The sequence below is a fragment of the Ambystoma mexicanum genome, chromosome 6p (assembly GCF_040938575.1).
Source record: "Ambystoma mexicanum isolate Mex_15411 chromosome 6p, UKY_AmexF1_1, whole genome shotgun sequence".
NCBI lineage: Eukaryota > Metazoa > Chordata > Amphibia > Caudata > Ambystomatidae > Ambystoma > Ambystoma mexicanum.
Window position 1 is genome coordinate 890,575,078 of NC_090935.1, and position 16,129 is coordinate 890,591,206.

General features: G+C 41.4%; 1 protein-coding gene across 5 annotated transcripts in view; it reads right to left on the reverse strand.

Annotated features, from left to right (window-relative positions):
- MCC (MCC regulator of WNT signaling pathway) overlaps positions 1–16,129 on the reverse strand; it is a 2,118,336-nt gene that overhangs the window by 578,773 nt on the left and 1,523,434 nt on the right. For all 5 annotated transcript variants that reach the window (XM_069625509.1, XM_069625508.1, XM_069625511.1 and 2 more), the window contains 2 exons: positions 3,443–3,589; positions 3,051–3,140 (listed from right to left, as the gene is read on the reverse strand). In XM_069625509.1, coding sequence (XP_069481610.1) covers positions 3,051–3,140; positions 3,443–3,589 — 237 coding nt within the window. The remainder of the gene's footprint in view (positions 1–3,050; positions 3,141–3,442; positions 3,590–16,129) is intronic.

Consider the following 16,129-nt stretch of genomic DNA (forward strand, 5'->3'; position numbering starts at 1 on the left):
AGAGATGGTAACATACGTTGCAATAGTAACAAAAAACGTGACACCAACTTGTTTGCATTTACTTTTTAACTTAAGCATTTAACTTATTTTACAGATATAACCCTTCTTAAGGGAGTAAAAAACTAGAACGTTTAATCACGTTTTTCTCTGTATTATTTTTATCATGATTTTCAAAATACACTTACTTCTATAACAGACACCTCCCTTCTGACTTTCAAGGCACTTTCCAAAGTTTACAACAGAACTATTACCCAACAGACTGTGAACTCCAATCTTTGCCCTCAAAAGGGTGAAAGGTTGGGTCGGCCAGCCCGGGAGATGAATCCACCGGCTGCACACTGTTTTCTGTAGTAAGTGTGCATGCATTATCCTATTTAGCGACTTCATATCTAAAGGTTCCTCTCATGTTAATGTTATCAATATTATGAGCATAGACAATAGAATGATTTTGAATAGATGAGAATGAGCTGCATCCTCATTCTGCCACTTTGTTCTGTGTATAGACTCAACGGAAGGTATATCTTTTACTGTGCCCACAGAGAAGGCACAGACTAGGCACTCGCAGTACTGACAGATGCTCTTTCCAATGTTCTCCAACCTTGCTTCTGGAGGCACCATCTGCTGCGGAGAAGATGAGGATTCTTATGAATGCAATCTAATGTCTCCCTACTTACTCCTGCATTAATAATAGTCAGCTTGCTATTGGGGTGCTATTTGACCCAAACTCTCGATTACCCCACACATTAGGAAAACATAAGACCCTGCAGGGGCATCAGGAAGCTTCTGTGTACTCTTAAACGCTTGCACGCCCCCTAAACATTTAATAAGAGGCATGCAACACTTGTCTCTTGCCAGGCCCAACTACTTAAACACCATGTCCCTATTTCTCAAAACCACCGACCTACATTGTCCTGCCAGACTGGCAATGGGCTTTAAATGGGCTCATCACCTGCCTGACATGGCGCTGAATTACGCAACCAGTCTCTTCAGAATTTGCTGGTAAATCCAGCCTCCCTCAAGCAGGATTGCTCGTCCGGGACAAACAAGTACAACGGTTGACCATCCCAAAACTCAAGATGTAAGGTAAGGACCAACATTAAGGGTAGCCAAGTATCCTTCCCTTCCTTTCCCCATACTCACAGCCAGATTGTTTCCACACGATTCCTGGCAAAAAAGCAAACTGATGCCATCAACATTCCCATCTCCCATCTTGACCACCACCCGATTTCACCATGTGCTCCCACCTTGACACAGCATCCGGGCTCAGACCAAATCCTTGCTGCTACATCTGTACATTTCTACGTGGAACCACAACGACGTTCCTTTGAGATCCATTGCTACGTTTTTCTACAGCAGTCTACCAGCCAGCTCCATAAACCAAATGGCTGCTCCTTCCACCCCAGTACTGTTTCTGTAGGATTCTATAAAACAAAATCTATAATGTACATGCAATACTGTAGGGTACCAGCTCCAGGTATACAGCATTAAAAAAGAAAAAAACAGGTACTTATAAAAGTAATACATCTACCCTGCTGAAGGATGGTTGGTATCCGTAAACAACTTAGTCTGAAAAATAACAAATGGAGAAATGATCGCATGTTTTTTGAGAACATTTCTCCATTCTTGGGCACATTTTTTAAGCATATAGGGTTGGGGTGGGGTATGGGAAATAGTTGAGGCGGGGGAGAACAAAAGAAAAAAATATACAGTATTTTCGCAATTCCAATGTACATCCAGGAAGGATGACCCATGTGCTTCAAAATTCTCTTGTTTTATCTCCCCCTCCCAAGCACCTGCGCGTGCGTGCAAGTTACAAGAATTACAATTAATAAAATGGGCCCACTTGCCCTCAACTAACTGAACAATATGCACTTGTTAAATGCTTGCGAGTATCCACTGCAAAGTGTAGCGATACCTCCGAGGTAAACAGCACCACACAAAAGCCAGCAGGTAAAATAGTTCTGTGCATTGTGCCCATCGGTTAAAAGATCGCCGACTTATTTCTTCTTGCACAAAGAATGGTGCTGGTCACTCGGCCTTTAGTAAACAGAAGCATTTCTGGGGGTGCTCATTGGATTGCGTGGACTACACAATATGCCAAGAACATTCATTTAGTAAATTAAGTGCCCTGTTGGATGTGTTGGAGAGGAGAGCTGTAGCAGTGCATAGTGCCACATGTTCAATGGCCACATGCATGCTTTGCAGATTTCACGCATAAAATGGCTGACACGTAATCAACCAGTCTGCTAATTATAGGAATATAAATGTGGAATAATGGTGGACACCGTAGGTCTTTCATATAGAAGATCTTGAATCCTTATTAATGGCTATTATTTGCTGTGGAACATTAAAAATGGGAAAGCTTGCAGACACCTTGTACACACCTTGTAGACTCGTACCTTCTCTACCATGCAAAGGTTGCCGCTCTTCACACCCTATGTTAACTGGGTATTAGGCAATTATGAATAACTGTAATCATAAAGTAGAAATAGTACCTGACAGTAACATATTACGTAGCTCCAAAACTAAGAAAAGTGCCAAAGTGCTCATAGCTGATATTACCAATACTCTACTCCAAAACACGTGTATTAAAAAAAAAAAAGAATTACTGAGCTTTTGTATCACGCTTCAGGCAGAGACCAACCTCCAAGTGCGGGACCAGGATTCACATCCGTGATACTGTGCATAGTCTTGCTTCCAAGACAAACGCTCTACCCCCCAAACCCGTTCCCACCCCCTCTCCCATCCCCCCCCCCCAGTCATCCTGCCGACCTTGAAGAATAAGGCAGAACCACCGCTGAGGGATTTTAATATGGGACCTGTAAATTGCTCACACTTACCTGCAAACGAAGCAAGCATCCTAACTGGCAAGCAAGCATGCCATGAAGTAGGGATCTGCACTCATTCTTTTCTGACCTTCGAAGGTTCTAACCACATGTTAAGCCTTTCATTAATCCCGGCCGCCAGAGATCAGCGTGCAAAGTAGTTCTCCATTTATATTTACTATTATAGCTTGCACGTGTGTGCACCAAGGGGAAACCAATACTCACCCCTATGCTGCTGATTTCGGATCCCAGCACTGGTCGTTCAGACGACGAGGACTCCGACCTCGTCTTTGAAAGCTTCACTCGTTCTGCAATCTGAATAAGAGAATTGACCGTGAATTACCGATTACGATTGCACGCTCAAGGGCGTTTTGCAGAGCCTGCAAAATGCATCATTAAAAGCAAACTTGCCACCCTAGCCATTCATTCTCTAAGGTGATTAATGTAAGCTGGCATCTGTATCACGGCTAAGGAGACTTAAAATTAATACTGGTTTATCTGCTGCAGCAGCTCAAGTTCAGCAGGCCTCTTACGGCACAAGGGAGCCCAATGAGGCGTGCTTCTCCCAGATAGCGGGAGTCGTCACCGTATCCTGATCCCCAGGGACAGCGGCTCACCTTGGCAATAGGAATGTCATTGCTGCTACTGCTCGTGCTCAGCTCTCCGGTGCTGGGGTTTATGGGTCGACTGGTAGACGTAAGCCGGCCGGGGCTGGACGGACCCGTCGCCTGGACACTCTGTAGCCGTGTTTGCAATTCTCGAACCTATGGTAAAAGCAAAAAGACACAATGAAGAACTCAGGAGATATTGAACAAAGCTTAAGATTCTCCCAAGTCCTCAATCACTTCTCCAATATTTGCCGATTTGCAAAGGCAAATATGCATTTTGATACCAAGAGCAATAATAACTCCAGAACCCAAAAAGAAAATTTAAACTGTAACTAGGCTTGTCAACCCATCAAATGGCACAATCTGTAATGACCATGTATGATAACAGTTTCTATATAGTGATTTGCAGTGGCTACTAAGGGCATCATTTTGGTCACTGGTAATCCCAATTTGGTTTGTTTTCAAGGCCAGCCACAAGGAAACCTTTTCTCTGAGCAGTAACCTGTGCATGCATCTGCATTAGTCTATAAAGCGCCAACCAAACATCTCTGAAAGGTGTTGCTATAGACCTCTGTTGGCTGCATCACCTTTTTCTGGCTGCTGCGGCTTCCCGGTTCAAAGGTGCACATTTCCTTACACTGTTCATACATGATTTTATTTTCCTTTTTACTGCACACTACACACAATCATTTCCGTTTTTTCTTTAGTACAAAGTTCCTCAGCCACATTGGTTCTGGAAATCTTCTGAACAAGCTGTTAAGGAAATGCATGCTGGGTCTGTTGCACGAAAAATAGTTTTGGGCATTTCACAGTGCGCCAATTTGTACAGGTTTCATTTTTAATAGATTAAATAAAAGACACCCAAGGCTGCTGCTGTGGGTGAGGAGTCCAAAAAGAAAAGCGTGCAGAAAGAGCAGGCGAAGAAAGGTCCAGCACAAGTGACAACAGGCGCGCTCTGCAGAAGAGGATTATTATGCATTAAATCAAGGAAGGAGTTGGACCAAATGCTTAAAGAAGTTATGGGCAGATCTAAAAATGATAAGGAAACTCTGGACGAAAGTGTCCAGGATGGTATAGCTCAAAGTGGGACCGTTTTTTTTTTTTACCCTTTATGTATAACAGGAAAACCAGAAGCTTTCATTTGCAGGATTCAATTACAACTGCCTTTGATCACGGTTAGCAAACCTGAACAATAAACTAATTCCTGCAGAGACTGGAACGAGAGTATGGCTCACATAATATACAACACGACCATTTGCCCACATTGAATACAATACGACTCCTCTCATCCTTCGGGTTCATCAGTATTGGCAGGCAGATTGGTTCTAGTCACCAAGTCATTCTTTCATGGTACATATATCTTTAGGTGGTGGTGGTGGTGGTGGTGGTGGTGGTGATGATGATGATGATGCTATGCTGGTCTTGTAGGTTTCTTCTATATCATAGCAAAATGTGACATCTTTCAACCAACTGTGGGAGCCAGACCCTTTCTTCATGTCATCGCTACACATCTTTTTGCTATTCCCAATAGCAGGTCAGTCAATCTTAGCACTAGCCTTGGTAGGTGTTTGTATAACCCAATAAGCCTATCATCGAAGAAGGGATGGTTTCTGAAGCTAACATTTCATTCACCATTCAGAAATCTTTTTCCCAGAAGATCTGAAACTCACTGTATAGCCATGCCAAATGGAAGAAGCCTGCACTTTCAGAGCGACACCTCTCACACAGAGGACTACCCTCGGAGTAGTACTTTTTTAATTGTTATGGTAAGTATTATAACTGATGGATATATTTAAAAGATGTATAGGTTTAAATCCAGCATTGAAGGAGATTATTTTTGTTTGCGCACATCCGCTGTTATCTTTAGGTCTTTCTCCCATTTCCTACGAGGTGATGTAGGTGCTGTCAAAGACCTCTTAATTACCCCTTTGGTGCATCACTCTTCCTCTACCCAGTAAAAGTATCATTTCATGAAGGAGATCAAAGGGATGGAAGAAAAAGAAGGGATCCTATTACACAACAGGGCACCACCTGAAATAAATACACATTTTGACTGGGCCTCCCCTGCCCCCAGTTCTTTTAATTTTTCCAAGGTAAGAAATGTTCCTTCTTGAAAGAAATCTCCCCATGTTGAAAGACCTAGTTTCCTCATGGTTTTTGGGGCAATATAAGCCTCAGTGGCGGGCTGACCAAGTCGGCAAAGGCCTGCCACTCAAGTTAAGGGCCAGAGCGAAGCAGCACTGTACAGTACTTCTCTAGTTTGTTTTCCGTATCGGTGACACCAGCGGACTGGGGAAGAGAAGCGCATCATTGTTTCTATACACACCCTTACAGTGTGATCTACACAGGTGCTCAGGGGTAGGGGGGGTATGGGTGGAAGAGGAAGGGGCGCCGACCAGCAGCACTCGGGCTGCTTGGAACAATGGCTTATACCAGAGACTACAGCCCGCGTTCAGAGCTTCCCGATTGGCCAGAGCCCCCTTCCATGGTGCTTTTGTGCAATTCTTCTGCTAATCTGGGAACTTGGGGAATATCACTCATCGGTAGTAACCGTTAATACAGAGTATTGACTTTTAATAGTTTGGGCAGTCTAATCCATGCGCTAGGTGTACATGCAACTATGTTAATTTCGTTTTGTGTCTAGTATTTCTTTCCTAGTATTCCTGAAAATAGCAGTGCAGGGGCTGCAAGCATCCTTTCTACTTGCACCTGTGGTCTGCTAGGAACAGGATCATACCAATAGGACAGGTACTGCTGTTGAGCAAGCAAATCATTAAAACCTCAAGCATGGCCAGTCCTCCTAGCTCCAAAGGTAATTTAAGTTTAGAATAATTATGTAGAACATGTGTTACAGAACTTCTCAGGCTTATCCTTTTACAACTGTAAATATTCCATGTGTCCCTGCTGCAATAGGTGTGCTTTACACGTCTCACCTGTAAAGGCTCATAAGTGAAAAGTAAACGTGTAAAGCTTTTGCAGCAATGAAACCAACTTTTTTTTTTTACTACTTACTACTATTTACAATGCATATGTTTGAGGATTTAATTAAAGGTTTGAAACTATAATAGAACTGTTAAGTGAAAACTGAGTTCTGTTTTTAAAAATGTATCACTTATGTTACACAATGAAATTTCAACTAAAAATAAATGTAATTAATCTCCTACATCATTGCGGACAAGCTAGAATCCAAAGTTACAACCCTAATTTAGTTTTGTTGTGTGAGCATTAGATCAAAGTCACATATGCATACAAAAAAATCAACTGCCGACCAACACGTGTTTCACACTATGGGGATAATATTTTCCCATCCCAGAGTCTGTAGATAAAAATTATAAAATCATATGTTCTCCCCTCTTGTTGTGATACCTTTGCCACATAATTCAAAGCATACCCCAAACCTACGGCACCATCTTTTGTTACGTTTTAATTAGACAATTCACGAAATGTAATCGGATGCAGAATTTAAGTTCTTGTAATTTATAAAAAACATATTTTTGGCTTATTACAAACCTGTAAAAAATAGAACAAGTACAAAAACAAAATAATGAGTTCATACAGTGATCTCCATTGTTATTGCTAAAAGTTAAAAAGAATCATAATCGTTAATTAGCAAACTAAGAAATCACTTATGAATAAAATGATAAACAATGATTATAGAATATATATGATAATATCAACGAAAGCATAGAGGAAAAGGAAAATGGTGGCATGTCTTCTTATTCAGTCTTTAGCTGTTAGTATTATTACTGCTTTTTCTAAGAAAAAAGTTAGATTGTTAGTTTTCGATCAGAGTCAGAGTGCAGTTCACGCCACCAGTCCTCTGCATCCAGTGAAGGTCTTGCTGCAAAGAATCTGCCTAGATGCAGGTTATGTTCTTGTATCAGCTCTGGGCAGAACAAAGTAAGGTGCTTCAAAGTTTCTGGTGGATTTTGACACAATCGACATGATGAAGATGTTTGATCATCTTTTTTTCCAAAAGTGTTGTTTTTCTCTTGTTGGTAATTGATTTAAGCGAAATTTAGTAAAGATCAGCCTGCAGGCTCTTCCGGGGAATTTTTCTAAGTACGGTTGGCTTGTGTTGTACTTCTTGGATTCTGTCGGAACCAGACTCATAGCTCTATGTTTGAGTCGGCTCTCTCCTTCATCAATCCAGTCTTGGATCCATAACTATGTTTTAACTTAGTTTGGATTGTTTTACAAAGTTAGGTTGTCTGAGCTAATATCGGCTAGAATTATTTCAGCTCGCTGTGCCCAAACGGTTGTTATACTATCGCTGTTTCCAGTAGCTAGATCTTTCAATATTTCATATTGCGGCGCTACCGGAGTTGAATTAATTTTGCGATATTCATTGAGTTTTCCAAGTGATTCTTGCATTAATGGAAAGCAGACCAAGTTCATATTTTATGCATGTAGTTGGGACACCTCTCAGTAGCCATAAACCCTTGGTCCAAAAGGAATTTTCCAAAGAAGAACAAAATTCAGACGAGCAGCCAAGAGCACTTTCCTCTCCATGTATAAGAGCAGGGACGGCTTTCTGCTTGTAGTAAAAATTTAGCACCGGCTTTAAGGAAAATTTGCCGAATTTTTTGTTAAGCATGCAAGCTTGAGCCGTCAATTGCTTGCATTTTGCTTTGGTTTTTTCAACCCAGGGACTATCATTGACGCTAGCGCTGACACACATGCCTAAATATACGGTTTGTGTTACTATTTCAATGGTTTCGTTCCCCATTTTACATGTGAATTTTTTTTTTTGCTTCTTCCCTCTTTGTTTTTCTGTAGGTTTTGTAACACTAAGATTTCAGATTTTTTTGGGTTAAAACAAAGGCCGTTTTGGTTCACATATTGTTGAAGGATGTTTAGTTTGCGCTGTAGGCCTATGGGTGTTAAGTCCAACAAGACTAGATCGTCTGCATACAATATCCAGTTTATTTTATTGCCATTTATTTTCGGTGAAACACATTTGCAGTTGCATAAGCATTGCCTATGTCAGATATGAACAGATTGAAAATTATTGATGCTAGTGGGCACTCCTGTTTGACTCCTCGATAAGTTTTTATAGGAGCCGATAGTGATCCTTTTTGATCCAATCTCACTTTGATCTCTGTGTCAGTGTGCAAGTCTTTTATGGCCATCAGGAGGCTATCTGGACATTTCCACACACTCATTTTAGACCAGAGCAGCTCCCTATCAATGCTATCAAAAGCCTGTGATAGGTCAATGAACGCAAGGTAGATTTTGTCTGTTTGTTCTGATGGTCTCCATTTTTAGTAAGTTGAGGGTCATTAGATTTAACCCACAACCAACTCCCTTCACAAAGCCAAACTGACGATGATCCAACTGTTCACTTGATGTTATCCACTTTGAAAGTTCTTTTTGCAATTGGGCAGCATAGATTTTATCTATGACATCCAATAGTGCGACTGGTCTGTAGTCTTTTGGTTCGGCACAATTACCCATTTTAAAAATCAGTGCCACAATCGCAGTTTTCCACGTTGGCGGGGTTGCAGCTTTACTGGCTGTGTTGGAAAAAAGTTTTGCACAAAAATTTGCCCACTCTTTTGGATTTTGTTTTAAAGTAAAATTGGTTAATCCATCTGAACCTGGAGCCCGTGATAAACTGTATCATCAAACTGCAGATCCCATTTAGATAATTCTGGCAGTTTGGATGCTGTTAGATCTCCTTTTTTCATATAATTTTCCAAAATGACAAACCCACTGTGCTTCCGTAAACATATTGGTTTGTATGGCATATTGTTTGCAGCAAATGTTGTTTCCGAAAATCTTGTGCGTTTTTATTCGCTAAGCTTAACATCATTGCTTCTGTGTCATGTTGTTGTTGGATAGACCTGTGTGAGATTATCAAATTTTTATATTTTTGTCAGCTTGCTTTTTTTTTACAGATTGTCTCTCGGTGCTATTTAGTCCGTCATGCGGTCTGATTTCTTTTCGAAGATGTTGTTTTCTTTTTGCAATTTCCTCATCATATTGATGCAAGGGTTTGAAGGATCCTCTTTTCAAGCCTTGAGCTCTGTAGACAAACTGCTGTAGCAGGTGAGTGTATCCACTTTGTTGTTTGATGAGTCTCTTGACCACTCAATATAGGCAGTGGTGATGGTTTTTACCTCATGAGGATTTATTTTCAGTCTGGTTTGGTTTGGTTGCACTAAGACATGCTGAGCACACATTTCAGGCTTACTTTTCGCTAAACAGTGAATTGAAATTTTAAGTTGACTATGATCGCTAAGAGGAGATTTGGTTATGTGGAGAGATGATACTTGTCGGTTCAAGTTTTCATATACATAGAAGTAATATATTATCGATGATTGATCCTTGGGGCTCCATGCTTGGGCAGGGATGTCGCCTTCAATGTTGCCGTTTATGATCATCAAGTTTCTGTCCTCCATAGCGAGGCTCCACTGTATTGCGATTTCCTCCACTCTTTTTCTGCTTTTTGTTGCTTTTATGCAGTCCACATTAAGGTCACCACAAAGTATTATGTTTGAATTTTCCTGAGCACCATTCGTCTCATGAATTAGGTCACAGACTGTATTCATGAATTTGCAGGTTCCTGCCAGTTTATGATGCCAGTAAAGATTGATTATGTTGAGACAGTTTTTGTTGTTGGGAAAAATGCAGTTACTTTCGACCATGCTATGTTGTATGAAGGCAGTGTGGTTAGTTGAGCTTATTAACTGCAAACCTGAGTTTTTTTTTTAAATTAGAGTCAATAACCCAGCCAAAGGTCTACCTTTTTGTCTCATTATGGCTGGATTTATTGCTAGATGAAACTCGTCCGAGATGGGAGGATTAGCCATCCACGTCTCTTGTAGACATAATGTTGACTCCTTCAGTCCATGTTTGAGATTCTTTAAATAGATGGTTAAAAACCTCTGGTATTCCAAGAGACCATATTAAGGTTCGGGCCTTCTCGCCCTTGCTGGCATTAGCTGGATTGACCTCCTAATACTCCCGCCAACCAATTCCATTTCGACTCTTTGTTTGAATCGTTTACATTACCTGATCCATAAGTGAGATCTTGCTTAGTAGTTGGTTTGCAAGTAAAGGTGATTTTGATTTTTTTCTCCTGGGATTGCTTCTTTTGGCCACCTTGCTTCTTTCAAATAAGGAGTCTTGCTCCCAATTTTATTTTCAAAAAGATCCCCAGACTTGATCTCTACTGGGGTTTGCCTATCAGACCCTAATTGGACCAAAGTTGAGCAATCATTTTGATTCGTGCTAATGACACCTTTAGCTGTTTTACCGTCCATGGCATCCGGGACTTCTTCATGAACATCAAAGCCTAAGGACACTTTAAAGGGAACAGCGTTTAATAGCAAATCACATATCAATCTTGAATTGATGTGGAGACGAGCTCTATCATTTGGCATTTTGTCTATGAATTCAACAGTCTGGATGTCACTGGACACTATTGATCTTAGTCCAGGGACATGGTGTAGAAGATGCAGCACGTTATTTCCGTTTAGGGTTAAACCATCTCTACAGGTTGGAATTCGTTCAATGATTAATTGGTATTTTGCTGTTTTCCCCTGATGATTAGTTGTTTTTGGTATCACATTAATTGTGCTCTGTCTGGCTTGACCTTTTACTGAGCTGTTCTTTTTGGATTAAATGTTTTGCGTGTTTTGTTGTTTACTTGCAAGGGATTCAAGGCTGGATTTCATGCTATTTGCCGTTGATCTAGTTTGATCTTGTTTGTTAATGTTCTGATTAGTTGTGTTGAGACTTTTTAGACTCAACGCTATCAGTCGCTTTCTTTTTTCATCCAAAGTTAGACATTTTTGTCATTCACCATTGGAGTTTCTGGAATTTCTAGAGGCAGCAGCAGATGACAAGTGCGTCCAGGCACTTGCGCTGTTGTCTCAGGCGGATCTGTGAGGATTGGAATCATTGGACCTGATGGAAGCGCTGGGAGTTGAGCATTGGACTCATGAATGCTTTCAGCGAGTGACGATTCTAGATGTATAGTTCTGGGAGCAATTTCATTATTCTCTTCGAAACAGCTTCTTTGGCTGTCATCCAGCGAAACATTATTCTCGTATGTGGACATGTTCATCAGTTCATTTGAGGAGTTTTCGGCTGCTGCAGCCGAATTAGCCAGGCAATCTGCCTGACATTTGACGTTTATCTTGGCTACTTGCTCCACCATGAGAGGCTTATTTTTATTTTGTTCCTAGTTTACAAACACATTCACAGATTTTAAATTTCTCAGGAATTTTCTGGATCCCAGATTGTTTCACTTTCTTTTGCATTGTGGAAGATTGCATAAGTTCGGTCTTGATCTCCATCTGGGATGGTTTCACTTTCCCCCTGGTTGCTTGGGAGGCCGTCACCATTGGCAGAGGTGGATGGCCCTGGAGAATCCATCTCTGTTGGAGATGTATCATCGTGAATTTCTTCAATTATGTTACCCTCCTGTCGAGTTTGTTCAGATGGAGCAGCAGCCTCCACCTGTGGTTTATCGGATGCATTGAAGTCACTTGGTTCACAACTCACAGGAGGGCTGATTTGAGTTGGTCGCTCTAGTGCCATGCTCGAGGCTCTCACCATCATTGGAGGTGTTTTAGGTGGTGAAAGCTCAAGGTTGGAGCAAACAATGGGTCCAAAGCTTTCCTGAGGTTTGTTCTTCTTCATCCAGTTTATTGAGTTTTTACTGGATCTGCTGTCCACATTTAAAGAATTAGGAACTCCTGATTGTTGTTCAGCCATGTGCGCTGCTTGATTGTGTTTGAGGATACCCAACGCTTCACGGGCCAGATCTGCCAATAATCTTTTATCCTCACTGTTATTTCTTTTTTGGTCAGCCAGTTCTTTGATAGACACATCAATTCTACGTATATTGTCCCCTATTTTTGATTTCGAATCAAGATTGTCCAGTTCTCCAGTTGTAAGTTTAGAATTCATTAATCCTGCAAGAGTTGAGAGATCTTTTATGTTGTCATTGATTTGCTCATATAATTTCATCATAGGGGCAATTGATATTGAAAGCGAGGACATTATGTACGCCTAATGTCATTTAAGACTTCTTTTACAAGAATTGCTTTGGAGTATTCTTTATCAATTTGAAATTTATTTGGTTTGTGTTGCAACCATCGTACTTTTGGATACTGGCGTTCCATGATTGAGGATTCTGATGAAGATTCATATGTAGATGATGAAAAATTACGATCCGTTTTTTGATGTTCGTTTTTGTCTTCATTTGCAAGGTCTTTCACCGGAGGACTCTTGGAGTTTGTAAGAGGACTTGAACAAACTGTTCTTTTGAGGCAAGTGTCTGTTTTGTGAACAGAATACCGCTGGTAGCTGACTCAGCTCAATCCGACGTCTTTTTCTTGAGCCAGCAGGCCATTGTACAATTGGACTGTTCGGAGAGACATTATTTATGGATGAAGAGAATTTATTTAACGACTGTCTGTCTATGTCGTGCTTTTCACATAAGGCGTCCGTTGCTGCCTCTTTGGTGTTTAAAGTGCCATTCATTTCAGTTAAGTCCTGTAATAGTTTATTCACTATGGCCAGCGAATCACGCCGTTGCTTATGATTTGGGCTTTTGTCACACGGATCGAATGATGGGTTAGTAGTGTTCATTTGGTGCATGGAATCATCATTTGATTGAATGTTTAAGGTCGATTCCTTGTGTTCCAATGCGTCAGTTTTTTTATGACACGGCATGGCCGATGCAACTTGACCAGACGTTGCGATAGGATACTGGGAAGCACTACTCTCAGGCAAGGACTCAGTGAATACATTCAATTGTGACTGTTTTAGAAAAGGTGTTGCGATAGGAGCCTTTGTTGAGAAATTGACACTTTCCATCAAACTCGCACTCTCAATCCAGGCACCAATACTATCAGAGGTGAGTTGCTGCAGCCTAGTAGATTGCTTGTTGGCTAAGCATTTCACAGATTTTTTTAGCTTAATTACTTCAACCCACGCCATTGCAAACAATGTAGACACGCGATGTACGGCCCTCAGTATTTTCAGTTCAGCAGCAGAGGGATTTTAATAGTATGGAGTGAGCAGTCATGAGGTAGATTGGCATAAAAGGGCAAAAACCTGTGGGGCAATAATGGAATTGCATCCCGCTCTGCATTTTGCAGGGGCAACGAACCTTGGCCTGATGCGCTAGCTGTAACAACAAAGGCTGCGCAAGTTCTGTTGTTCACGTAGCTCTCCTGGTTATTTGAGTGAAGGCCTTCTATATTGTTTGTGTTTGCATTTAGAGTTGAGTTTAGAGTGAACAGTACATTATTGTCAGTAGTCGCACTGTAGTTCATTGCAGAGTTAGCAGAGTTAGCCAATACGCTCACAAGTTCTGGATCACTTACATGCAGTGTGCCTGTCCCATTTTTCAGCAGGCTTGGATTTTCAATCGTGTCGCTTCCGCCTTCGCGCCGTAATTGTAATCGAGTGAGGGGGTGGCGCTCTTGCTTTCTAGCATGTGCCCAGTTATGTTCCATGGTACAGGGAAGTTGTTTCACAGCACCTCTAGACTTGTGAGCCTCCAGAGACTCACAAGACTGTGCTTGACTGCGCACCGCTCCGTGGGCTACTGGAGTTTTTCACTGGGAAGCCGCCCAAAAACAATGAAGCAGGAAAACAGACCACAGTTTGACAGCAGTCTCATGACTCACGAGACTCTGCTTCACTCCGCCTTGTAATGATTCTGCTTTTTGGTTCTTGGTGAAAGTTATCAGTCTGTGCACTCTACCCACTGTTGATCTGATTATAATGATTTATGTTCTTGTATTCACTTGATACCTGATTGGTCCAAATTAATTGGAGATCAGTGGCTCCATAGAGACCGATATCCACCTATCAGCCTATTAGGTAAACAAGGGGGTTTTCTATGTAAGCATATGCGCATTCAAATAAGCAGTTCTCACAGGTTCCTAGTGCTGTAATGATTGTGAGGTACACACCTGTTAGTGATTACACATTGTTAAGTTTTAATTCAATTTATTCCACATTAATCATAAAAAAGAGAAATTCTTCACTTAATATCATTCATTGTTGAACGTGTGCCCATAGTGACATTTCAGGTGAAATTGTGTCATTCTTAAGTTAACTTGTGCGAACATTTCTCCGCTAGGAGGCACATGCTATTGTTTTGCCCTTCCTTGGGCTTTGTCAAGGCACTTAATACATTGTTTGGTGTGTCAAATTAGATTCATAAAATACAATTTCTGCAAAAGGTTTTCTGATATAACACACATGTTCTATCGGTTCCGAAAGTGAGGATTTTGTTTCTTGTAGTTCCTGAATGAAGAGACTTCTGTGGTGCTGAGGAGTCATAGGGTGGAGAGGTTTGGTTCATTTTAGCTGCTGGTGCACAGCCAGGAAGCACCAAACAGTTCAAGAAGTTGTGAATTGCTCAGTTACTGAGATGAATGCAGGAGGCTCACCTTTTGATATCGAGTGAGAATTCACTATTCTGGGGTCCTGTTTAAAAATGGGATGGCTGCAATTGCAACCAACCCGTCCTCTGGCGCATGCCACTCTTGGTCCAGTTGTTCCTGTCTGTAGCTGGTTATATCAATCCCTGTGGTTTGAGAGAATGATTTGTAATTTATTAGAACCTTTCGATTGGTTTCGTTATTCATACATGCCTGGTTAGGTATTTTATTGAATTTAGTTGGCATTTATTTTATTTACCGGTTGGTTAGGATGTCGGATTCCCTATTGTATGCTCCCCTGTGCCTTAATAAGTGCAGGTGATTCGCGGGGTCAACTTGCAAGTGTTTATCTTAACTGTGGAGAGACTGTTCTAGTTTTTGGTGATATTTTAATTAGTGATAAATCAGGGTGAAGCCTTCTTCACATCATTGACTGGCTGCGTACTTTTGTCCTTATGATCTGAGTCTGAGAGAGTTAATAGATTGATATATCTGGTGCCGTGCGTGTGGAACGAATCGTGACATTGCTCGTTGATGATAACCATAGTACGTGCCCTGTGTCCACTTCATTTGCTACCGTTAGTGCCATATATATAGGTATGGTAGTCCCCGACAGTAATCGTCGTGAGAGTTCATCGCATGTGTCCTTTGGCAACTGAGATAAGTTCCCAGTGCCATGGGGCGTTTTGTGATTTAAACCAAAAGGGATGGCTGGAAAATGTAGAATGAATCTTAACCCGGGCCACAGCTCTGGGCTACCCTCCAGACCATCGTTTTTCAGCTTGCCAAGCCACCACAGAAGGGGAAAGACCATTTGCAAATCAGGCTTCGTCCCACCCTAGTGGTTATGATTGATTGAAAACCAACCAGCCATCACCTTTCGTTTTTGTTTTTAATAGAGTGAAAAGGAACAGAAAAACTATCCGTAAAGGCAGAGTGAGGAAAGGGTGGTGGGAGTTCCAGGGAGGTGGACACGAGCAATTAGAATAGATACATCACTTCCGCAATAGACATGTTTGAACTAAAATTAAAAGTGCACGTGTGCATTCTAGAAGAGATTAGGATTCTTTTGAGCGGATTGCAATTTGTCGACCAGTGGGGTTAGTCAACGAGCGTCATTTGAGAAATCAGCGAGGCAGAGTGATACAATTTAATGTAATGCCCCCCAGCCCCCCCTATAACATATGTTCATTGTTGCTGAACTTCTGAAGTAATTGGGCGATGTACAACAGTGTTTGATGCTCTGCAATCCGGCATTTTAAACAAACACGATGCACACAGT